Here is a 26,718-nt window from a genome sequence, read left to right as displayed (position 1 = left end):
AGTACCGAAAATTAATTTGTTTCATTAAATTCATTAAACCAAAGTTTGTCCCAGGAATTTTAAGATCAGTCCCCTGCCAGAAGTTCAAAGCAAAAAAAAAATCCAGCGTGTTATTTTACTTTTTGTAAAGTTTATAAGGATCTAATTAGCCTTGAGTTAATAACCTTAGGGCTGTTAGCGCTTTATCGTCATTTTATTTAGTGTTAAAGCACCGTTTGTGCTGGAAATATATGTCTGGGCCACTTCAAAACTCAGTCCCCTGGCAGCTATTTTTATTTATAATTTATTTATGAAATTGAATCCATAAGTCTTAATATTATTCTAATTAATGTAAACATTCATTGAGAACTTGAAAAGTTGAATGCATTGAAATAGTTTGCTTGATTTTTCTCAATTTGTTAAAAAAACAACAGTCCTCTGGCAAACAGTCCCCTGACATGTTATATGGCAAAAGATACACAAATATCGAAAAAGCAAAAATTAATTCGGCTGTTTATTTATTATGATTAAGCTGATAATTTTGTAACCCTTGTTAATTTTTTTTCTAATAAAATCAAAAATAATTTGGTCGGACAATTTTGTACAGATTTAAGACGTCCTTACAGAGAATCACCCATATATTTTTATATTTTTAGAGCGTGTTTGCAAGCTTATGTATTAATTAATATTAAGAGCGGTTAATAGTTGATTTTCAAACGTGTTTTTCTCATGTATGTGATAAAATTTAGAAAAAAAAACGCTTCGATAGACAATTAAATTATCTATCGAAGAGCGAAACGCTTTTTTGGAAAATTTTCATTTATTTATGCATAAAATGCGTTTTAAGATTCCATTTGTTGTACAAGTATGACAGAGATACTTTCGTTTGTCCAATAGAGGGCGAGAGAGAGAAAAAATGTAAACCCTTCTTTTAAAACTTAAATTTGTCGGCTGGTAAAATAATTATTTTGTGCATGATAAACTTGTGAAAACTTAAAAATAAAGAAAATGCTTTTGTAGATTTTGATCATATCTACAAGAGCATTTTTTTTATTTTTTATTTTAGCCATTTTTTTAGATGTTTTTTTAATTTTAACATAGAGTTTAGCCATTGTCGGAGCAATTTAAAAAAAATGCTCTTGCTGAAACTTAAGAAAAAAAATGTTAAAATAGATGAATTTCATCGATTTTGAAAAACAGATATTTCCAATATTTCAAAACAAAAATTTAATTTTAAAATTGTAGCTTAAATAATGAATTTAATAAATTTTTTAAAAAATGCTTTTACAGACAATTCAAATACACACTGTTATCACTTTGAAAAATCGTACTAGTCGATATTTTCATGAAAATATCGATTATTGAAGTTTCCAATTGTCAGATATCGGCTGAATTCACTCTCATCAAAATTAATATTTTTTTGCCCTCCGGGCGGAAAGTGGCAACTTTCGTCCCGCTGCGCTAAACTAAGTTGCCGCTTTCCGCCTTCGTCGGACAAAAAAATAGTATACACTCCTCGGGAAGTAAATAAGAAAGCCTCAGATCACATGTTTGTTGACCTCGGCTTCGCCTCGGCCAACAATTACATGTGATCTGAGACATTTCTTACTTTACTTCCCTAGGTGTGTAATATACTATGATAGTTAAAAAAATTTTTGTAAGAAATCAACTATAGAAAAAAAAAAATGAATTCGTTGAGTTGTAAAAAAATGAAAAATGCTATTTTTTAATAATAATTTTGTGGAACAAATTTTTTTGTTAAAATAAATAAAAAAATGGTCAAGAGACTGCTAACTTCAATGTCATTGAAAATTTTCAAAACCGGAATCTAATAATATTTATCGTAATAATTATTATTATATTTATAAAAATCTTTTAAATATTTAACTGTCAATAAATTATTAATAAAAATTACGTAGTTGTAAAATTAAAGTAGTCTTGTGGCGGTCTGAGCACCTCGACGCCACCAATGGCCAAGCCTGGTACTAAAATATGCCTCGAAGCCATCATCGGCCAACACTGGAATCAACATGAGTGGCGCCAACGTACCTGACTAGAACTAAATTATTATTATTATTATTATTATTATTATTACAACTAACCGACGCTACAGCTGTAGCTTTTCCAAAGAGAAATTATTTATAACTAATTGTTATCTAATAACTAATTATTATTTAAAAAAATACATTTGATTAACTTACATATCTGTGTAAATTATTGTAGTGTAGTAAACAAACCCCCTACAGTCTTGTGGCGGTCCGGTCGCCTCTCTCACGCCACAGCGGCCTTACACTGAACTAAATATACCTCAACACCACCAACGACGAGAGAGAAAACTACAGACCTTCCCGCCTACAAATTATTATTATTATTATTCTAATTACCAACCGACATTACGCGCTACAGCTGTAGCTCACTAAAAGTTTATTTATTTAAATGTAATTGTTTAAACTAAGTGTTCGTTTATAATAAAGTTTATTAGACCACGAATTTACTGATCACCTATTTATTTAATTTACCCGCTACAGTCTTTTTAAATCAGCGCCATCTGTCGCTAAAAAAATTTTTACTCGTGTCTTCCTGTTCCAGCTTGCCTGTTGGAGCATTTAACAGCCGGCAACGTCTCAGCGCGGATTTACACACTTTGTTAATTGTTAAAATTATTATATTTTGTTTTATTTATTAATTGTTTAGTAAATAATAAACAATGGCCGACAACAAAGAAAGAACTTTCATCATGATCAAACCCGACGGTGTCCAACGTGGACTCGTTGGTAAAATTATCCAGCGTTTTGAAGAAAAAGGCTTCAAACTCGTGGCCATGAAGATGGTTTGGGTAAGTTTTAATTTATTAAATATTATAATTACAAAGTTACTTAAAAAATTATCACTTTTCTGGAATATTTATAATTTTTGATTCAGAAAAATATGATGTTCAATTTTTTTTTTTTGAGGAACTCAAAGGTCAAGATTAAAGACTGTCATGGAAGGTTGATACTAATTTTTTTTTTTTCTTTTTTTAGCCAACTGAGGAGTTGCTGAAAAAACACTACGCTGACTTGGCTGCCAGACCATTCTTCCCCGGCTTAGTTAAATACATGAGCTCAGGCCCAGTTGTCCCAATGGTAAGTTTCGTAAAATGTCAAAGTTCATTTTAATCAATGTAGATATTTAAGAATGAAGCCTTTAAAGTTGAAACTTTATTATATTACATTAAAGTTAGCAGTCTTGGTCATTTTTTAATTTTTTTTTCTCTTAATTTTTAAATTTATTCCTAAGTTTTCTTTTTTAAATTCCAATTTTTACTTTTCAAAATTTCTACATTTCAATTTTTTTTTATATAATTTATTTATTAAAAAATTATTAAAATTTAATAAATATTTGCTAAATTAATTTTCATTAATTTCATATTAAAGTTAGCAGTCGCTTAATAATTTTTTAATTTTTTTTTTAACAAACAAATTTTGTCCTAAAATTTATTTTTAAAAACTTCCATTTTTAACTTATCAAAATTTCTACGTCAATTTTTTTTTTCATTTTTTTGCTATAATTTATTTGTTGAAAAAATTATTAAAATTTAATAAATATCTGCTTCAATTTTCATAATTTTATATTAAAATTAGCAGTCGCTTAATAATTTTTTAATTTTTTTTTAATAAACAAATTTTTTCCAAAAAGTTATTTTTAAAAAATTCCATTTTTAACTTTTTAAAATTTCTACATGTCAGTTTTTTTTTTCATAATTTATTTGTTGAAAAAATGATTAAAATTTAATAAATATCTGCTAAATTAATTTTCATAATTTTATATTAAAGTTAGCAATCGCTTAATAATTTTTTAATTTTTTTTTAACAAACAAATTTGTTCCAGAAAATAATTTAAAAAAAATTGCATTTTTAATTTTTTTAAATTTCTACATGTCAATTTTTTTTTCCACAATTTATTTTCTTAAAATTCAATAAATATCTTCTAAATTAGTTTCCATAAAAATTTTATTTATGTAACAGGTGTGGGAAGGTCTTGACTCCGTTAAGACTGGTCGCAAAATGTTGGGAGAGACTAACCCCAAGGACTCTGCACCAGGAACCATCCGCGGAGACTTTTGTATCCAGGTTGGACGCAACATCATCCACGGATCTGATTCAGTCGAGTCAGCCAAGCACGAAATTGGTCTCTGGTTCCCAGAAGACAAGAAAGAAGGTGTTATTGACTGGGCTTCCTGGGCTGAGAAATGGATCTATGAATAAGCTCCAAAATTCGTTAAGATTCTTGGCATGTGTTGAGCAGTACACTATCACTGCCTTTTGATTAAAATTTTAATAAATAAATGAATGATTCCATTCCTTAAAATTTTTTTTATTATTATTCCTTATCAAAATTTTATTTTAGATAAAGATTATTTAGGATGAATTTCAAATATTAGTTCTTTAAAATAAATATTTAATTTACTAAAATTACTTGCTAAATTATCAAATTATTTTTTAATCTTAAATTAATTAAAAAATTTTAACAAACAATTAAATTATTGTATTTATTAATAAAATTTTTTTTCAGCTATCATCTTACTATTAAAATTATTTAGACTAAATTTAAGAAAAAATTTATTTAAAATAAATATTCAATTTACTAGAATTACTTACTGAAAATTATTCATTTAATTTTCAATATTAAATTAAAATTATTTAGATTGAATTTTAAATGTTAATTATTTAAAATCAATAATTAACTAGAATTACTTATTGTAAATTATTAATATAATTTTCAATAAACAAACAAATAATTTTACGTTTTAATATTTTTTTTTTTTTTTTTAGTTATTATTCTTAGCATTAATAATTAAAATTAAAAATACTAATTTAAACTAAATTTCAAATTTTAAAATAGTATATTGTGCAACAAGTGCGACAACGTCGCACGAGTTGCACATACTATTTTGGATTACAAATGCGGTGATGTATGTGGGTACAAAATTGGGGTCCAGGGACAGAGAGAGCCCCAGTGGAGTCCCTAAAACAAATAAAAAGTTAGAAAAAAAGAAACAAATATAAATTAGATAATAAATTCAAAGTAATTAATATTAATTAACAAAAAATAAATTTACACACTGAAACAATCAACACATAAAATTAAATGACATTAAATTTAGCTGTAACTACAATTTTTTAATTTTCTTTAACAAACAAATCTGTTCCAAAAAATTATTCATAAAAATTGTATTATTTATTTTGTAAAATTCCTACATGTCAATTTAAAAAAAATTTTTTTTCATGTCATTAATTTATTTTTCACCAAAATTATTAAAATGATTATATTTCTGCTAAATTAATTTTCGTCACAATTAAACAGCTCAATATTAATAAATTATTTTTACTATCGTTAAAAATATTGTAATGTCAACCTTACTTTAATATTAACAGTTAGATTTTTTTTTGTTATTTATCTTAATTTTAGCAGTTTTCAGTCAATTGAATGCGACAAGGATAGTTTGAGTTCGCCAAGAATAATTTGCGTGCGACAAGTAAACTTGTCGCACTCAAATAACATTTTCTCCCCTCCGGGCGGAAAGCGGCAATTTTCCGCCCGCTGCGCTAAATGAAAATGCCGCTTTCCGCCTCCGTCGAGGAGAAAATAGTATTCTCACCACGGGCAGGAAATAAGAAGCCTCAGATTACATGTTTGTCGACCTCGGCTTCGCCTCGGTCAACAATTACATGTAATCTGAGACATTCTTATTTTCCTGCTCTAGGTAGAAATATACTATTTCATTCATGAAAAAACTCGCGCATAATTTTAAAATGGGCAAACGGCTCTTTTTAAACCACAACAGCGAGCGTCAAGATACTACTTTTCCCGCATGAGTAATACAAAAGTATTTAATTTTTTCTAATTTTCTTATAAATTATTAAGCTAATTTTTAATAAATAAATAATTATTTAAACTCCTTTAAAAATAAGAGAAAAAAAATGCATGCAAATATTGGACAGGAAAAAATGTTTAAATTAAAAAAATAATAATAAATTACGAAACAACCAATTATATTTATAATGTTGTTGTTATTAAAATTTATTCGTTGTCTTCTTGGACAGTAGTTTTTTCAGATACATATAAACCGTCTAAGAACATACGAATATCCTTATTTTTTACAGTGGTCGATTGTTGGATAAGTGCAGCTGTAACAAACAAACAAAAAATAACATTAGTAAGTATGTTGACACTCTAACAATAATAATTAAGTAAATATAATAAATGATAAAAAAAAAAATAAAAATAAATAAATAAAACAATTACCTGATCGTGAAACATCCTCTAAGGAGTTACCCTCAACAATTAGCTCGTCTTTTTGTTTCGTTGAGTTACTTACGGTAACTCCTGGGGCCATCTTAACTCTACGGATGAATTTCTCGCCCAAGAAATTTCTTATTTCAACAACCGAGTTGTTTTCGGTCGTAACGCAGTTAATTGGGAAATGCGCGTATACAGCACGCATTTTGTAGATGTAACCTTTGGTTACACCCTTCAGCATATTTTCAATATGTGAGCACACAGTGCGCACAGCGGCAAGCTCCTTCTTCTTGCCGAACCATTTTTCGACTTTCAAAGTCCTTGGGTTAATCATCTGCAATTAAATCATTAAGTTAGACACTTTCACTATTTATAAACAAACAAAAAAAAATTTATTTTAAAATAAAAATAAAAATTAATAAATGATATTAAAATTAGCTGACGTTTAATGATTTATAATTTTTTATTTTCATCAATTAAATAACAAATAAAAAAATTGTACGAATAATTTGTAAAATTTTCTAGATCCTAAGCCGCACAAAAACTTTTTTCATGTTTTGTTTAATTCAAGTTGACAATTGTCAACTATTGTTTATAATTATAAACTTTTTGACTTGTTAAATAAAATCTCCTAAAAAGTCAACATTTTATTTTGTAATGCTTGGAATACGAAATTTTTTCTTTTCATAATTTTTATTTATTTATTTATTTATTGAATACACTAACGCCAATCGGCTATTTACGTTATTATGATTATTGTTAATTTAATATAATAATATTGTTGATAGGGACTCTAAATCAATGAACATCAGTTTTTTTAATAAAAAAAAACTCAAATATCGGCTAATTTAATTTTTATAATTAATAATTAAAATATTAACTTACACGAATGTCCAGGGCGAGATGTTTGAACGATCGCTTCAGGGTACCTCTTGGTCCCTTTACAGTCACCATCCTTGACTTGACTGAGGCAGTCAAGCCATCAGGAATTTTAACCATTTGATTCGTCACGATCTGCTTCATGTTGCCAGCTAGAATGATAATAATAAATTTAATAGAATAAGACAATTGTCAATTAATTATAAACAATTATTGATAGAGTAAAAACATAACCTCCGAGGTTGTTTACAGAAAATTAAATGTTGAAAAATTGTTTAGAATAATAAGTGAAATTTTTTTTTCAAGAAAGTTTGAATAAAAGAAAATTGAGTAATTATAAACAAAATGATAAAATAAAAATTGTGACAGGTCTGGTGATTATTCGAGGTTAGAATCTTTGTTGAAAGAATTATTGCTGTGAGTAATAAATAATAAATGATAAATATTAGATGAAAATGATGGAGCGTGAAGAAAGGATTTTGTTTATGTTGAATTCTTTAATTATTTTTAGAATGCACATGCGATTTTATTGGATATTAATTGATGAAAAATTTCGTTACCTGATCGCACGCGAGTAAATCTCCAAAAGAATTTCACTGTGCTCGTGGACTATAGTGTGGACTCTGTGTATGATAATACAGAGAGTCCTATATTACGGTGCCATCTTGTGATTGTTAGGGAAATTACTTTTAAATTTTGTTATTTAGAATTCTTTTGTTGACATTTATTTCTCTTGTAAATAAAAATGAAAATTAATTTAGAACCCTATTAGCACAAAGCGAAACGAAGTTCACGTAAACCTGCGGCCGGAATTTGACGTAAAGTTTACGCTAACAGTAGAGCAACAGTTATACTTATAACAGTTGACGTGAAGTTAACGTTAACTTTCTGCAACTTTGCGTTAACTTTGAGCGAACCTTTCGGAAAATTCCGGCAATAGATTTACGCTAACTTGATGTGTAAGTTAAAGTCAAGTTCTGGGAAACTGTTGCAAATGCAGCGGTTGACGCGAAGTTAACATAAAGTTGACGTAAACTATTGAACATCAACCTAGTTGATGGTCAACCTGTGCTAACTGGGAAGGTATTTAATAATTTTTTTAACAAATAAAATATGGCAAAAAAATTGACATTTAGAAATTTTATAAAATTATAAATGCAATTTTTTGGAACCATTTTTTTTATTTAATAAAATTAAAAAATTGTGAAGTGATTGCTAACTTTATGTCATTAATTTTTATAACTTTTGTAGTTTATAAATTATGGCAAAAAAGTGAGTAAAAAAAATTGACATGTAAAAATTGAAGAAAAATTGGCAATGCAATTTTTTTAAAATATTGTTATTCACTTGTTATTATTATATCGCGTGACTAATGCAAAAAGGGCGCATGGCAAAGTATGCGCCCTTTTAGCTTTGCAAAGCTAAAAGGGCGCATAATTTTTTTTTTTTATCACCATTCGACTAGTTGACATATTCTTCGTCGAAAAATCAAGCATTGATTTCCTAAAGCTAAAAAGGGCGTATGTCTCTAATTATGCGCCCTTTTAGCTTTAGGAATTTGAAAATTTTGTGACCTAAAGCTAAAAGGGCTTATAAATTTTTTTTTCTAAATAATTCATTAAAATGCTCATTTTTAGCCTAAAAATTAAAAAAAAAAAAAAACAGTAGATTCACACGAAAGAGGCGTATTCTAACTCAACATACATTCTTTCAAAATTACAATTAAAAAATTACAAAATATGCGTGATTGTATTAATTTATTTTTTATTTGGAAATTATTTCAATCCCATTAGTTTTCGATTAATTTAACTATCCATTGCTTGTATAAAAATAGTTAAAAATTATTATTTTTTCAATATTGCTTAAGGACTTAAAAACAGCCGATCCCCTCTTTTTCTCGCGTCGCACTCACTGCAAGAAACGGTACTATCCTCGGTGCATTTATGATTATAAAGCTATTTAAATTTTATGTAGAAAAAAGTAGTAAATGATATATTTATATTGCAAAATTGTAATGTAATATTTAGTCAAGAAGTTATGGTTACCAAAGAAATATATACATTCTATCAAAAGAAGATATGCTGTGATGCTACGACAGCATTAAATCTAAGTCTTTTAACCATTCAACAATCTGATAGCAGCGAATGGTTTGCACAACGAGCACTGCGAATAACTGCCAGTAATGGATACAGGTTGAAAGGTCAATGTTTTAATGTTGAAAAAGTTGTGACAGATATGTTATACCCAAAACTAACTAAAAATGCAGCGATGACGTACGGAAAAAACAATGAGGATTTAGCATTGAAAGAATATAAACAGTTAGTTGATCCAAAGTGGGAGATTGTTAAAGTTGGTGTAATAATTTGTCTGCAACAACCGTGGCTATTAAGCTGTTCTCCGGACGTAATCCTTGTTTATGGGAATGAAGTATGGCAAAAGCGGCTCATAGAAATTAAATGTCCATATACTTGTCGCGATATTCCTGTTTAGGATGCTGATTTAAGCCAGTAAAATGTTCCATATCTAAAAGTTGATGAAAATGGATTACATTTGAGTACAATGCATTCAATTAACATTCAGGTCCAGCTGCAGATGTATGTGACTAATATAAAGTTTTGTTATCTGTACGTGTACTCGCCAAAAGGTAGTGTGTTACTTACCGTTCAACGTGACAATCAATTGTTGAATAACTTAATACCTCATCTTGAAAAGTTTTATTTTACTCAATACATACAAAAAAAAAAGTGCCATTCGGCAGCCGAAATGGAAGTAGATTTCATTTTTTACTTATTAATTAAAATTACAATTAGATTTTAACGTACGATTTTTTTTTGTAATCATTAGACTCAAAGTTTACACAGTTATTATATAAAATTTATTATAACTTTATTTTAGACTCAGATAGTTTTTTTCTACTATTAAATTTGCTTTCAGAACGTTTTTATCTCTCAGATTTTACTGTTAAATAAAAAAAAAAGGAAAAGAATTATTGTACTTAAATACTTTTCAATCAGTTTTATATAGACAAAACGACTGCAAGAGTGAAATTTCTTTAAAATGATCATAAGATGAATATTTTTTGTTTTAGAAAAAAATGAATGCACATAAATTGAAGCTTAATTTCTCAGCTTTCAGATGCATTTTACAGAAATCAAATATCTCGACGCATTCAAAAGTTATTTGAAGAAAAAGTAGTGAAAGTATCAAATTTTCAAAATTTCAGAATTTTGAAATGCTGTAATTTCTAAACTATTTAACCGATTAAGCTCATATTTGAACTTGACCTTCCTAATATTCTATAGAATAAGTATGTTGAGTTTAGTTCAGATCCCTTGAGAATTCTCCACGCTATCGTCGTGACAAGCCGCGTTATATATATATATAAACTTTTGAACTACATGTATTTTCTGACTCAGATCATCGAGTTAGGTCGAAATATAGTAAAATTTACGGAAAATTACGTCATGAGGACAAATACAATAGTTAGATTTTTATGAAATCTACTAATTATACGCCAAAGACTTAACTAAGTACTCAACTTTATCAACGGGAACTTGTAGGATGAGGAAAATGATATAAAATGAATATAAATTAAATAAATATATATAATAATAATAATAATAGAATTTATTGCCCAAAATTAGGGGTACAATAGCGGACCCCTGTTCCGCTTACAAAATTACATACTTAATTTTAGCTATCTTATATTCTATGTACATCGAGTCTTAACCTAGTTACAGAGATCGAGAAATCAGCGCTATCAATATATATATACATCTATCACCTTATTTAACTAAAAGAAAAACAGAAAAACAGAAGCGGGAAAAAGGCCGAGGCCAAGAAAAAACCGCTATTTCTCTCATACATCATCCATCCACACTCATCCTCTTGACTTCCGTTTCCGCTGTATTCTTCTACTTTTACCTTTAACTACTCTAATAATTTGTTTGAATACCCTACTCCATCCTTGAGCGACCCCATAACGTTTCTATCCCTTTAATCCATTCCTCTCCTTCCATTCTCCTCCCAGAACCTCCATTCTCATCTCCTGCCAGCCTTTTTCAAGCCCCATCCCTGAACACACTTCCCAAACATGTTCCCAAGTCTCCTCTTCCCTCCCACATACCTCACATAACCTTTTTCCTCTTTCCTCCCAGTATCTCCCCTTTTAGGAAATCTCCGAGCCTAAATCTAGCCATTCTACACCATCTATCTTCACTCCAACCCTTCTTCAGATATCCCGGTATACCCTTTTCTTTAATAAATTTATAATCTCTATTGCTTTCCGAAACCAGAATCTTTTCCCATCTCTCCCTTTCCTGCCTCCTTTTTCTATGTTCACCAGTTCTTCCCCTCTCATCGTGCCCGCTTCCCACCTTCTTTCCACCTCGTCTAGACTCCATCCTCTATTCTCGAAGTACTCTTTTCTCTCCGCTTCCCATCCGCAAAGCCCTCTACCCGCTTTGATTCTCTTTATCATTTCCAATCTGCATCTTCTTACTATTTCCCCTCCTCACTCCCTCTACAGCTCTTTTTTCGAATAAATTAAATAAATAATTGAACGGAATTAAGTTAACTGAATCGAAGTATATATTCAAAAGACTTAACATAAAATTAGAAAGGAGGTGATAAGTCTGAGCTCGAATACTATTCTGATTCTTCACTAGAATTTACTAAGTCCGACTCGCAGCAGTAGAATTGGCGGGAGCAGCTCTCCCTACCATCCGAGTATTCCGCTGTACTGGCCTTTTGGCAATTGGTCCTTCTCCTTTCTTCTGGGTCCTAGCTGTACTCCTACTCAGGTACTCGTCCTTTCCAGCCGTTGTTGAACTACCTGGGCTCGCCAGCAGAGTTTGTCCGAAGTATCATCATCCCTGGGAATTTACCGGACTGAGTGATTGAACTGGACTCGTCATAAATGAGGGTCACTAATCGGTTCAGACTATCTTCTCTTATTTTTTTTATACAATATTTTATATTCCTTAAGGGATGAAAATATATTTTCTAATATTTCTATAATTACTTATGTCGAGAGCAATTAGGTAGTAAATTTATATATTTATGGCTTAATCCTCTTTTCTATTTTATTATTCCTAGTCTATTGTGCTGAATTTTCGGGGAGTAAAAATACATTTTAACAATAACCTTTTTTACTAATAACTAAAGGTCTAGACCTAGGTTGTGGGGTTTTCCCAAAAGTTTTATTATAGTTGTAAAAATAAATTTAATGTTGAGTTTCGCGCTATCAAAGGGGTATCATCAGTGCTCGCGTGGCAGCGCCAGTCGCGATTCAACTAAACCGTGATATGACATCACACTTACTGTAGTTCTTTCGCCCGGGAGTATTAAAATACTCGGTTTCAGCGCGGGAAAGGAATCATTTTAAATAAAAGAATTCTATTTAGACGTTATTTAATTTTGATCAAAATTATTTAGTTAGTTTCAATTTATTATTATTATTTATTTATTAACAGCCTCAAACATAGGAAGAACATACTATCTACCGCAAATCGCAAATTACTTATCACGGCTTTAATTATTCCAATAATTGATTATTGCTCATTGGTATTGATAGATAACTCTAAAAGATTAGACTATAAATTACAGCGATTGATGAACAACGGCATCAGGTTCATTTTCGATCTGAAGCGTGATGACCATATCACTCCTTATCGTCGCTCCTTAAAATGGCTCTCAATCAAATCAAAAAGATTGTATCTCCTAGCTTGTTTCCTGTATAAACTGTTCAGTTCTGGTGAACCAAATTTTTTGAGGTGTCTCTTTATTGAGGAGCCACAAGATATAAGACGCTCGGAAAAGCTGGCTTCAAAGTATAACAATGTCTCGTTTAGCTTTCCTAACTTCTCAACAGCAGTATATGAACACTCTTTCTTAATATCATCAATACGCCTTTGGCGTGAAATACCATTGGATGTTATAAATTCAATTAGCATTGAGGCATTTAAATCCAAAGCATTTGAATTCTTCTACGACCTTGAACTCAGAGAGACATAGTAACCAAAGACTGCATTCACTCTACAAAATTTATAGATAAACTGATATGTACAAAACTTTATTGCTCAAATCCATGAGTGGTTTTCATGGTGGTTTATATTTTTTTTTTTTATATATTTAGATGATGACTATGTTTATAGTTTTACATGTACTTTAATTAATCACACTATGTATAATTTTGCCATTTGGCTCTTGCCTTGGCATTTGAATTGAATAAATAAATAAATATTATTCAAGTTGACAAAATATTAAAAAGCTTCAAAATATAAAATTGAGGTTTACAATGACGTGATCTTAGCAATCTAAGCTCTCGGTGAGAAGTGTCGTTACATAGTTTTTCCGAAGAGCTTCAAACTCCATTCTTCTCCCACCATAACTCCCATACATATATCCGCTCTTGTACATATATAAGTACACATATTTCTACTATATATAAATGATTTTCACACACTAATATATAATATTTTCTATTATATTCACATCTATTTATTTATAAATTATATATATATTGCAGTGCATTAATATTCGTATTTTGAAAATAAGATTAAGCTTATTACTATTTCTATCAATCTATAATCTATTAAAACTATGAAATAGTTTAATTGTTAATGTAAGAGATAAATATCATTTAATAATATTATTTTATACAATCTTATTCTTTTAACATTAATTAATAATTATTTATAAGTTGGATACAGGATATAAATTTTTAATTTAATTTTTATATATTTCGTTGCAATATTATATTAAAGCAAGTTTAACAAAAATATGTTATTTAACGATCTTATTTTTTTGTTACATATTTGTTACATTATTATTTAGCCGTTGAAACAAGGGATCATAGAATTTTTCTCACAGGTGTCTTTTATGGCTTTTCCTAAGAATCTCAAGTACCTAAGGTTTCTCAGCATTCAACTACAATGTCCCTTTGTACTCGATAATAGCTTATATTTATTTGAAACAAAATATACTCTATATAATAAATATTCTACGATACAGAACCTAAACTTTCTAATTTGGATAGTGTTCACTATTTAAATTATGAATTAATAATAGTATATTGTGTGACTAGGGATGAAACAAAACGACTTCAGACCAGTGAAGTTGCCTGCCCGAGCGAAGCGAGGGCTGGCATCACTCGGTCTGAAATCGTGTTTCATCCCGCGTCTATTTTTGCTCGACGGGCAGAAAGCGTCAACTTTCGGCCCGCTGCGCTAAACGAAGTTGCCCCTTTCTGCCTTCGTCGAGCAAAAAAATAGTATACACTCCACGGGAAGTAAATAAGAAAGCCTCAGATCACATGTTTGTTGACCTCGGCTTCGCCTCGGCCAACAATTACATGTGATCTAAGACATTTCTTACTTTACTTCCCTAGGTGTGTAATATACTATTTCATATAAGTTGCATTAAAAATGCTAGTTTCAATGTCTGGAGTCAACCAAAACTAGATAGTTTCAGACGAACAGCGAAAATACCATTTTGTTATGAAACTTATAATAAAATAGAAAGTAATAGTTTATTTTTTACCAAACATTATTCGTAAATTGACAAGTTTTCTTTTATCATTCTTATTTATGCTTAATAACAGAATTATAATATGTCAGTACAGTTAACGGTTAGAATGACAATTATAAAGGTATAAAATAAACAAACAATTGATAGGATTGAAAATAAAGCTGCAACTTCACCTCGCGGACAGAAAATCGTCATTTTCTGTCCGCCGGGAAGAAATAATTGATACCTGCCCGGCACAGTCGCATTGGTCTGAAATTGTCTAGTTTCGGTTGGCTCAACAGGCATTGAAACTCACATTTTCAATGCAGGTTATATGAAATAGTATATTACACATCTAGGGCAGTAAAATAAGAAATGTCTCAGATCACATGTAATTGTTGTCCGAGGCGAAGCCGAGGTCAATAAACATGTGATCTGAGGCTTTCTTGTTTACTGCCCGTGGTGAGAATACTATTTTTCTCTTCGACGGAGGCGGAAAGCGGCATTTTCATTTAGCGCAGCGGGCAGAAAATTGACGCTTTCCGCCCGGAGGGGAGAAAAATAGTATACACACCTTGGCCAGTAAATAAGAAAGCCTCAGATCACATGTTTGTCAACCTCGGCTTCGCCTCGGCCAACAATTACATGTGATCTGAGACTTTTCTTATTTTACTGGCCTAGGTATGTAATATACTATAATATAATCTAAATTACATTTAAATTTGCACTGGCTGGTAGCGTCACCTTCTGGATGCATCTAGAGGCATTACAATGGTAAGTTTTTTATTTAAATTTAAAATTTATTTTTTTAAGAATTGTTTTACTAAAAAACAGGGTAAAATCATGACATTAAAGTTAGCAGTCACTAGAAAATTTTTTAATTTTTTTTTTAACAAAAAAATTTGCTCAAAAAATTATTTTTAGAAAATTACATTTTTAATTTTTTTAAATTTTTACATGTCAATTTTTTTTGCCATAATTTATTTGTTAAAAAAAATTCTAAAAATTATTAAATATCTGCTAAATTCATCATCATGGTAAAATCAATAACTTCCTGATTTTCTTAGCGGGAATTTAAAAATAGATGTTTACTGACTTATTTTTTTTTATTTCGTGATTTTTTTTATAGTTAATTTATTTAAATTTAATTTTCAGCAAGGAATAAAAATAAAAGTTTGGAAAGCAAAATCAGAGAGCTCACTATTTAATTGCAAAACGTATGCACAGGGTGTAAGCAAAATGTATGCACTAAATACAACTCTGTCAATTCAAATGTAAATTTTGAATCAAGCTAAATTTTTATATATATTTTTTTCTCTATTTTTGAAAAATAGGATAGGAAAATTTTTAATAAATTGTATAATTAATTTGAGTTTTTTTTTTCTTATTTTTTGTTAAACGATGAATTGATAAAAAATATGTCATTTATAATTTAAGTACTAAATATAAGTATATATAATAATGAATATTTATTTTTTAGATTGCTTCTTGTAGTTGTACTCTATGATTTCATTTTGGGGAAAAAAATTTGTGGAAAATAATTAAAAAAATTTTTTTTTTATTAGAAATAAATATTGAAAAATTAAGTGACTAAAATAAAAAAATTAAATGACTAAAATATTAGATGTCATTAATTTTTTAGTTTTACTTACAAATATGTGATAGTTTTTTTATGTTAGTTAAATTAGAACTGAAAAAATGTTTTTAAAAAATTGCACTCATAGTTTTTAATGAATTTTTATTTTTAAATTTTTGTGATAATTTTTTTAATAAAAAAAATTCTAAAAATTTCCAGATGACTGCTAAATTCAGTGTCATAATATTTGTGGATAAAATCAACCCCAAGGACTCTATAGCAAAGCTATAAAAATTTAATTATTAATTCATTTTTAATTGTAAAAATTTAAGGTAATTAATGTTAAAAAAAAAGCCAGAAAATTTGATTAATCAAAACCGTATGAAAATAAAGTCCTTGAAAGGATTTTATACTTTAAAATTGAGTATTAAAATTCCCAAGAAAAAAATTTTTTTTTCAATATATATATTAAGACTATGAGAAGAAAGTTAATTGTAATAAATTTTATAAAGAAAAATTATTTAAATAATGCGATGAATTAAAAAAAAAAAAAAACCAGAAAAATTTCATTAATCAAAACCGTATGAAAATAAATTCCTTGAAAGGCTTTTATACTTTAAAATTGAGGATTAAAATTCCCAAGAAAAAAATTTTTTTCAATATATATATTAACACTATAAGAATAAAATTAATTGTAATTAATTTTATAAAGAAAAATAGTTTAAATAATGCGATTTAAAAAAAAAAACCAGAAAAATTTAATAAATCCAAACCATATGAAAATAAATTCCTTGAAAGGTTTTTATATTTTAAAATTGAGGATTAAAATTCCCAAGAAAAAAATTTTTTTTTCAATATATATATTAAGACTATGAGAAGAAAGTTAATTGTAATAAATTTTATAAAGAAAAATTATTTAAATAATGCAATTAATTAAAAAAACCAGAAAATTTCATTAATCAAAACCGTATGAAAATAAATTCCTTGAAAGGCTTTTATACTTTAAAATTGAGGATTAAAATTCCCAAGAAAAAAATTTTTTTCAATATATATATTAACACTATAAGAATAAAATTAATTGTAATTAATTTTATAAAGAAAAATAGTTTAAATAATGCGATTTAAAAAAAAAAAACCAGAAAAATTTAATAAATCCAAACCATATGAAAATAAATTCCTTGAAAGGTTTTTATATTTTAAAATTGAGGATTAAAATTCCCAAGAAAAAAATTTTTTTCAATATATATATTAACACAATGAGAATAAAATTAATTGTAATTAATTTTATAAAGAAAAGTTATTTAAATAATGCGATAAATTAAAAAGAAAAAATCTTATACATAAAAAAGTTAAATTAAAAAATTGATAAAATATTATTTTTGAAATATTAATACTTTATTCAAACATTAAATATATCTATATGTATATAATTATTCATATTAATTGTTTAAAATTTTAATTATTTGTTTGTCAAATATTTTTTTATACATGGCGCAGTCGCTTATCACATTAAACATTATCCTTGTATACCTTCAAACTTTTAATTTTCATTAAAAAATAATTAATTTTACATAATAATAAAAATAATATTAATCAAATCTTATATTCATGATTAATTTCCATGCATATTAAAAAAATTACTTCACAATTAATTAATTTTCCGACAATAATATATAACAAGATTGATAATATTGTACCTAAACAATTACAACATTTAAAAAATCAAATGAGAATGTAAAGTAAAAGAAAAAAAAAACACAATTCAACTCAAATTACTTTAATTTAAATAAAAGCCTTATAAATAAAAAAAAATAGTAATATTAATAATCATAATTACTTAATTAATAAACCATTAGGTTACAAGACAATAAACCTTACAACTCAAAAAAATTATTAAAGATTGAGGATTAATCGTTTTACTTTGGAATGAATGAGGTCAAATAAATAATTGACTGAAGCGTAACTCGCTTATTCAATTACTCAAAAACAAATTAATTATAAAATAATAATTAATAATAAAAAAATAAAATAACGAGGTTGATTACTAAATACTACAAACCAAAAAAAAACAACAAATTATCAGTTGGGCTTAATTTAAACCAAAAAAAAAAATTATTAATTTTAAATCTTATAAATTACAATGCCCAAGCGAATTATCAATCATTCAACCCCCAGAAGACTACCTTAAATTTATTTGTAATTTGTATTTGTAATTTATCGTCTAGATTAGGCAAAATTCTTTAAATTTACATTTAATCTACTGTACAGTGAACTTATTATCTTTTTTTTTTTATTTTAATCCATTAATATTACTTTTTTAATAAAAATAATAAATCAAATATCCTCTATATTTATACAAAATAATAATTCACAACTACGTCCTCGAGACACGTTTTTTGGCACTAGAATTAGCCTCTTGATCCTCTTCCTCTTCCTCCTCCTCCTCCTGCACCTCTTCCTCCTCCTGAACCCCCTGGCTATCTCCATCAAAATTATCCGGATCGACTTGATAAATAAAATCCGCGACATCTTGAATCGACTCGCCATCATCATTTTCATCAATTTCTTCCACATTCTGCTCAATGACAATTTCATTCCCCTCATCATCATTGGTGACCATCAGCACAGTATCATTAATCCTAATCTGCTCCTGAAATTCTCCATCATTAGCCATAGAATCCAAAGTATTCTCATTTAACCTTTCATCATCAATCTCCGAGCCATAGTATCCAGAGTTGCTCTCCAATAACTCCTTATCATCCAGCTCAGGAATGTTTTTTTTAGATTTCACCCTTCTAGGCTTTTCATTTTCATGAATCGGCATTATTGGACTAAGAACCGGTGGTCCATCATCATCATCATCAGTGTCATTATCTCTTATATTTTCTTTCTCCTTTTTTTCTTCTTCAGAATCATCATGATCGCTGTTGCTATTAGAATTGTCTTCTCTTTCAATAGTTACATTTTCATGTTCATTTTCAATGTCAGATTCACAAGCAGATTCTTCACTGTGTTCACCATTAACCAAGTCTTCAGAATCAAAGTCTCCTTCTGCTTCTTCTTCTTCTTCTTCCTCTTCACCTTCTCCTTCTTCACCTTCTTCACCTTCTTCACCCTCACCCTCACCTTCAACTTCATCATCATTATCATCAACATCAACCTCACCATCATCTCCTTCTCCTCCTCCTCCTTCTTCTTCTTCTTCTTCTTCTTCTTCCTCATCACCTTCACCCAACAAAGAAGCTTCATCACCAATCAAGCTTCCTTTATCATCATCAATTTTAACATCTTCATCCCCGCTTTTTTCTTCATGATCTTCATTTTCTTCATCTTCATCATCATTATCATTATCATTTTCATTACTATTATCATTGTCATTATCATTATCATTCTCATTGCCATCTTCATCTCTCCTCTGCTTATTAACAATACAATTAGCCATATGAGCTTCAAGTTTCTCCTTGCTATCAAAACTAAGCGCACATTTAGAGCACCAAATGTGCTCATTATTATTAATATGAATGCTCATATGAAGCAACAGCTTGCTCCTAGCATTATGATACCTCCCACAAATCTTACATGTAAAATTATTCCCCTCACAAGACAAAATAGCTTCATGAGCCTCTTTGAGATGCTGCGACAACCCGCGATAAGTCGTGCATAATTTCAAACAAACTCCGCAAGTAACAGCTGCCTCAGCTCTATGAAAGCGTATCAAATGCTGCCAGAGGTGCTTCTTAGCTGGCCACTGTTTCCCACAAACCTCGCAAGCACACACTGTATTAGTAGACTCATCATAAACCTTTCTAGAATCCTTGCGGTTGCATTTCATCGGGGACATCCGGTGAGATGAAGACAATGGCATTAAATTTGGCACTGGTTTGTGTCCAGATAATTGCAAATTAATATCTTCAAATAAATTAAAATCAGGAATATTTAAATTAGACTCATTTATAATATCAACAGGCTCCTTTTTAATCATATTATTATTTTTTAAATGCGTTTCAAGTATCGAGGTAGTTGTATTATCATTATTATTTTTTGATAAATTATTTTTACGCGTACAATTACTGATATGATTCCAAAATAATGTTTTAGTACAAAATTGTTTTTTACAATTTTCACATTCAAAATTTTCACGATTACGCATTCGTTTTTTACCACTATTAGTTTTCATTTTTTTAAACATCCTCTCAGGATCGGTATTATGAATCAATTGATAATGATCAGCTAAAGTTTCATAATTTAAAAATATCTCCGGACAAATTTCACAATCATAAGTATCTTGAGGTTTGCGCTTAGCCGACTTATTAACCTTCGGTAATTCATCATAAACATCATCATAAAAATCATCAAGCTCCTCTTTAATTCCATCATCATTACCCCCTCCTTTACCACCATCAGAATTATTTTCAAATCCCGCCAATTGATCCTTAGGCACATTATGAACATGCTCGTAATGATGTCTGATATCCGCGTCAGTTGTAAAAACAGCCAAACATTGTTTACAAGTTCTAAAAACTTTTCCATGGCATTTTTTCGTATGATCAAAAGCCTTCCACTTAGAAGCATATTGTTTCCCACAAACCTGGCAAGTATTTGCCTTTAACAAAACTCCAGGATGAACACTCTCCACATGATTCTTCAACTCCTGCGGATCTTTCATCGGTATCAAACAAACCCCACAAGAAACCCCAATTTCATTCCGGTGCAGTGACAAAATATGCATTTTTAATTTCAATTTATTCTCCACAGTATCTCCACAAAAATCACAAACATTCGGCGAGTGATATTTATGATCCTTCAGATGAGCTTCAAGATCTTCCTTAGTCCGGAACAATTTTTTACAGCTCGCATGGTCACAAGTCAAGTCTGGATGGTTCATATGATTAACACGATTGTGAGACATAATTCCAAGCTTGGAAGTAATCGTCTCATTACACAAATGGCATGTGTAACTACTGTGATGATTCTCAATGTGCTTCTGCAAGCTCGCCCGGTCCTTAAAAATTCTCTCGCAAGCTCTGCAACGGGTCAACAACGCTCCGGGATCCTTCCGATAATTTTGGCAACCTTTCATGTGTCTCTTCAATAAATACCGCTTGTGGAAAGCTTTGTTGCACTTTTCGCAATGATGAATCGTGTCTTCTTCAACAACGGGGGCTTTATAATTAGTTTCTTTAAGAACTTTCTTGCTTTCGGGCTCGTAGCGGTGAATTTTAGCAATATGCGCCGCTAAATGATCCTTAGAAGCGCTCGTTTTTAAACAATACTTGCAAGTAACGTCCTTGTGACCTTTGTGGACTCGATTAACATGCTTCCAAAGGTGAGAAGTCCTTCCGTAGCATTTGTTACACAAATCACACGGGAATAATCCGTGGATTATTCTTCTGTGCTGGCACAAGTCTTCCCAACTTGGAAATATCAAGTCCGTGCACATTTCACAAGTCAAATCAACCTCAGCTGCGTTACTTTCATACGTACTAGCAGGTATGACTTCACTTACTGACTCGTTAACGCCATTGCTGTAATGTTCAACTTCTAACCCATGAATTTTACGGTGGCGCGACATTTTAGATTTATTTGAATAAGGACGACCGCAAATGTCGCAACTAAAGTCCCCGTTTGTCAGCGGCCAGTGCTTACTCTTAACATGACCGCTTAATTGAATAACATCCGGGAAGACTTTCAAGCAAACACCGCAAATTAGAGGAACAGTGTCGGAATGAACTCCCATAACATGCTTCCAATAATCGACCCGGCTGCCCCAAAGTTTTCCACAAATTTCACAAGTATTAGGCGAAGCGCCTTGCAAAATATGATGCTGAGCATGTTCATTTTTAAGCGACTTGGTAGAAAATATTTTACCACAATCCTCACGCTCGCATCTAATTTGGCTTTCTGAGCTGTGAAAACTGCTGATGTGTAACCAGCGCTCCCATTTACTTGGATGAGAACTTCCGCAAATTTCACACACGAAAAATAAGTGATACTGCGCTTTGTTCCCATTTGGGTTAGCAGGACTGGAATTAACAGCAAGATTATTATCAGTATAAGGAGTCTGTTCTTTATGCGCGTTGCGCTGGTGGCGAATTAGGTGGTCTTCATTTGGAAAAGACTTGTAGCAGATAAAACAATCTACCTTCTCACCGTCCTCATGATCAAAATCAACAGACTTTAATCTAAGATGATCCTGAGTGGTGTCATTCATATTCTCATTGCTGTAATACCCGCTGTTTAATTGAACAAAGTTAGCTGGATCATAGGAAGGATCTATATTGTGAATCGACACATGCGTCATTAATTTCTTCCTTGAGTCATGTTGTCTGCCACAAATGGTACAACTGTAGCGCCTTTGTTCTGATATTTGAAGCTTAGAAGCTCCGTGGTACATATTTACGTGGTTCAACAATTGATCATTGTCCGTACAGATTTTTAAACACACTCCACAAGCAAATGCTGCGTATTCTTTGTGAGTAGCGCGTATGTGCAGCCATAAAGAAGCTCGGTCGTTAAAATCACGGGTGCAAATTTCACATACAAATACTGTTTCTATCTCAATCATATCTTGCTGCTGAGTTTCATCTTCTTCGTCAACATTGACAGGAGAAAAACAAGGCTCGCGTTTTATTTTAATTTCTTCACGTAGATTATTTACAGGCAATTTTTTTTTCAGACATTTTTCATCGTCTAACATTGGAGCTGGGTCTACACCGTGGGAGGAAATAATATGCCGACTTAAAGAGGATTTTAGTGTGAAATGTTTTTTGCAGAGAAGACAAATGAAAGGTTTGTCGGACTCGTGAGTGACCTCGTGGTCTTTTAGAGCTTCAATTGAAGTAAAAGACTGAGGACAAGTTTCGCAAAACCATCTCTTGGGTTCGGAATCTTGAGTGTCAACTTGAGGTACTCTTAGTAATTTATAAGGATCGCGGTCGTCACGCTTAAGTCCTTCGGCTCCGCGAGTCAAAGCTTGCTTTAAAATAGTCAGCTGGGGATTTTTTGATAATTTAGCCTCGGCTGTGCGGTAATCTTTGCTGTCTTCGTCAGACTCAAAGCTCGAAGCTTCTGAGGTGTCCATAAGACTCTTGCCCTTCTTTTTTAGCAGCAAGCTTATTGATTCGCGGATTCCAGTGCAGACTTTTTTGTGCTTGTTCAAGTCGGTGATGTTGGTGTACATCTTCGGGCACGTGTTACACTGAAATCGATTGTCTGAGGGGACATAGACACCGAGTTTAGGAGGCGGAGGCTGGCCAGTGTGGCGAGACTTTATGTGGTCCATTAGATTTCCACGTGTCGAGTACAAACGTGAGCAGTATTGACACGTTACTGCTGGGTGTCCTCGGTGATTTGAAGACACGTGACCCCACCGGTGCTTGGCTGTTGAGTAGGATTTGTTGCAGAGGTCGCATTGGTACAGACGCTTGAACGATGTGTGGTCGTCTGTGATTACCTTTTCACCCACTACGTCTCCGGCTCCGGCGTGAATTCGCGCGTGCAGTGACAGGTGGCCTTTGGAGCTGAAGGCTTTGTTGCATAATGAACATACGTAGACTTCGTGGTGCTCGGATTTGTGTTGGAACAACGCTGGTGAGCGAGATGAGTTCTGCTGGTGCGGGTCGGGCTCTTCTAGGTCTTCTGTTACCATCGGAGGCATTTCCAAAAAATCACTGGGGTTTGTCTCCATGTCCATTTCGTACTCCTCGTCATATTTTCTGTCCTCGCCATCTTCTAAGCCTGGACAGAAAAAAAAAAATAATTTAAATCAAGAGAAAAATTCTTGAACCAAGAAAATTATTTTGAAAAGTTTCATTGTTTTGAATCAAGTAAAATTTACTTAAACCAAGAAAAATTTTCTTAGCTTAAGAATTTTTCTACTCAAATCAAGAAAATGCTCTTCAAAATTATTTACTTGGGTCAAGTAGATTTTTTTTCTGTTTTTATAATTTTTTTTTAATATATGTTCATTTAATGGTAAATTTTGAGACTGAAATTAATTTGATAAGGTTAAAGACCCAGTTATTGACACTGGCCTAGTTGTTTGACACTTGACACAATTTTATTCTAACTAGAAATTTGAATAGCGCGCGCCTTAATTTTAACCAATAAGGAATCAGGTCCCATTTTTTTGCGAGTTTCGACTATTGACTAACTTCACACTCTCGTGTATTTTTATTGTAGCGATTAGAAAAATTAAATGTCCTCAAAAAAATCAATTTTTTTTTTATTTATAATTCAAAAACTAGATTTAGTAATTTATTAGAATTGATTTGGTTTTTTTAATTAAAATAAAATTACAAGTATCAATCACTAGGCCAGTGTTAATAATTGGGTCTTTTACTTTAGAAATTTTTTTTATAATTTCATAACAATTGAATTTTGTAAAAAAAAAATTTAGTAAAAATTTTACATGTGAAAATTATTATATAAAAAAAAATGTAGTAAAAATTTTACATGTAAAAATTATTATAAAAAAAATGTAGTAAAAATTATTATAAAAAAAAAATGTAAAAACTATCAGTGGAAATTTTTTCAAATATTTTTTTTATTATAATTTATTCGGGTAATTATTTACAAGTGGGGTCAAACTTATTTTTGGTCATATTTAGGTGAAAAATTAACTTTTTTTTATTCTGTTTGGTTTACGGCGCATTTACGATAAAAAATGTGATGAAAGAAAAAAATAAAGATTTCGATAGCTTTTTTGCCTTTAAAAGTTGGAAAAAATTTTGGCTTTCATGTTTTTGGATGAAATTTCTACTTTATTTTTTTTTTATTTTATTAATACATATATATTTTTTTTTAATACGTAAAAAAATGAACAATAAAAAAAAAAGTTGAATATCGCAATTTTCTAAAATATTTATAAATTTTTTTTTAAATTGTTCATTTTTTACGTGTTAAAAAAAAATATATTAATAAAATATTATTAAATCAGCTTTTTTGCCTTTGGAAAAAAATTTGGCTTTTATGTTTTTGGATGAAATTTCTACTTTATTTTTTTTTTATTTTATTAATATATTTTTTTTTAAATACATAAAAAAATGAACAATTAAAAAAAAAATGTTGAATATCGGAATTTTCTAAAAAATTAAAATTTTTTTGAAAATTTGTTAAAATGGTGATAATCAAATTTTTTTTTTAAATTGTTCATTTTTTTATGTATTAAAAAAAAATATATTAATAAAATTAAATAGAAATTTCGTTAAAAAAAATGAAAATAAAAATGGTGGACCCCACTTGTAAATATTTACCTTTATTTGCTATAAAAATTTTTAAAAAATTAACAGCTAATTTCAATATTAATTAAAATTATTAAAAAAAAATAAAAAGATAAATTACCTTCTTCAGTTCCACTGTGTTCAAGAATTTCTTCAATTTCCTGATCGGCTTCACCGTCAGAATTTAATCTCGGTGGAGTACCCAACGCGGCATTCGGATTAACTATTGGTGCTTCAGGTATAAGAATTGGCATCTTTTCTTTTTCCTTAAGTAACTCTGAGCGCAACTCTGAATGTTTTTCCATGTCATTATGTAATCCACTGCTTGACTAATTTAAAAATAATTAAATATTATATTATTAATTAATAAAAATAAATGAATAAATACTTACAGATTCTTTTGGTGGTAATTTTCTTTCCAAAAGCGCGACAGCATTAACGCAAGCCGTTCGAAAATCGTAAAAATTTTCCAGATTATACATACAACGGTAACATAAACATTTTGGTAATCTGTCATCTTCATCAATCTGTAATGAAAAATAATTTTAAAAATTAAATTCATTTACATAAAAATTAAATATTACTTAAAAACTAATTAACTAGAAAAAAATAATTTTCTAAAATAAAATTTACGATGAATAAATTTAAAAATGACAAAAGAGAAAACCAGGATACTGTAATGGGTACCTGGACAAAGGATTCACGGTCAAAAGGACCCTCCTTAGGATTAAGGAGAGAATAAGAAGGAGAAGAAGAAGAGGAAAATAGTATTTTGCTGGGTCGTAAATGTGAATAGCGAGGCCAAATTCAGGTCAGAGTTTCTCTTGTACAATCGGAGCCAGGTATACGACCACTAGGTTGTAAAGTGGGACAGGTAAAACGTTCGGACGACCGTAGCAGAGAACGAGCATGTGCTGGGCTGGGTCTGGGGCCGAGGCAGTTAACTTGCAAGACTCGTCTTGCCGGAGAATACAATAACACTCTCTTTTTCTGGGGGCCAACGGAAAATACTCCGAAATGCAGAGCCTCAACGAGCAACGTGATGTTGGTGATCTTCACCAGAAGACATCATTTTTAATTTATCTTCGAGGTATGGATAATAATCCATCAGCAATAATCAAGAAGAGGACGTGGTAAGAAATATGCCGCAACAAGATGACACTGGATATCATCCCAGATTATACTCAGTGATATCTGTGGTGAAAAAAAATTTCAGATAGTTACACAGAAAAAAAGATTCACTTAAGCGAAGAAAATATTTTTCTTCTTTTT

At 30.2% G+C, this 26,718-nt stretch overlaps 4 protein-coding genes across 4 annotated transcripts in view; 1 reads left to right on the top strand and 3 right to left on the bottom strand.

Moving 5' to 3' along the window:
• LOC123267825 (UDP-N-acetylglucosamine--peptide N-acetylglucosaminyltransferase 110 kDa subunit) overlaps positions 1-2,038 on the bottom strand; it is a 36,194-nt gene extending 34,156 nt beyond the window's left edge. Inside the window, exon 1 of the mRNA XM_044732680.1 lies at positions 1,895-2,038. Within this exon, the coding sequence (XP_044588615.1) occupies positions 1,895-1,989 (95 nt within the window). The 5' untranslated portion in view covers positions 1,990-2,038. The remainder of the gene's footprint in view (positions 1-1,894) is intronic.
• A 507-nt stretch (positions 2,039-2,545) lies between these two features.
• On the top strand, positions 2,546-4,329 carry LOC123267827 (nucleoside diphosphate kinase). The gene is made up of 3 exons (XM_044732688.1): positions 2,546-2,815; positions 3,003-3,104; positions 3,987-4,329. The coding sequence occupies exons 1-3, from the start codon at positions 2,687-2,689 to the stop codon at positions 4,224-4,226; spliced, it is 471 nt and encodes a 156-aa protein (XP_044588623.1). The 5' UTR covers positions 2,546-2,686; the 3' UTR covers positions 4,227-4,329.
• Positions 4,330-5,997: 1,668 nt separating this feature from the next.
• Positions 5,998-7,804, bottom strand: LOC123267826 (60S ribosomal protein L9). The gene is made up of 4 exons (XM_044732687.1): positions 7,701-7,804; positions 7,147-7,292; positions 6,268-6,595; positions 5,998-6,149 (listed from the first exon to the last, which is right to left on the bottom strand). The coding sequence occupies exons 2-4, from the start codon at positions 7,282-7,284 to the stop codon at positions 6,043-6,045; spliced, it is 573 nt and encodes a 190-aa protein (XP_044588622.1). The 5' UTR covers positions 7,285-7,292; positions 7,701-7,804; the 3' UTR covers positions 5,998-6,042.
• Positions 7,805-18,033: 10,229 nt separating this feature from the next.
• The window catches only part of LOC123267788 (zinc finger protein 729-like), a 13,630-nt gene continuing 4,945 nt past the window's right edge, over positions 18,034-26,718 (bottom strand). The window contains exons 2-4 of the mRNA XM_044732627.1: positions 25,839-25,973; positions 25,568-25,775; positions 18,034-23,962 (exon numbers count right to left, since the gene is read on the bottom strand). Coding sequence (XP_044588562.1) covers positions 18,600-23,962; positions 25,568-25,775; positions 25,839-25,973 — 5,706 coding nt within the window. The 3' untranslated portion in view covers positions 18,034-18,599. The remainder of the gene's footprint in view (positions 23,963-25,567; positions 25,776-25,838; positions 25,974-26,718) is intronic.

This window comes from Cotesia glomerata, linkage group LG6 (genome assembly GCF_020080835.1).
Source record: "Cotesia glomerata isolate CgM1 linkage group LG6, MPM_Cglom_v2.3, whole genome shotgun sequence".
Taxonomy (NCBI): Eukaryota; Metazoa; Arthropoda; class Insecta; order Hymenoptera; family Braconidae; genus Cotesia; species Cotesia glomerata.
Note: the sequence above shows the minus strand (reverse complement) of the source record. Positions and strands in the feature narration are given on the sequence as shown.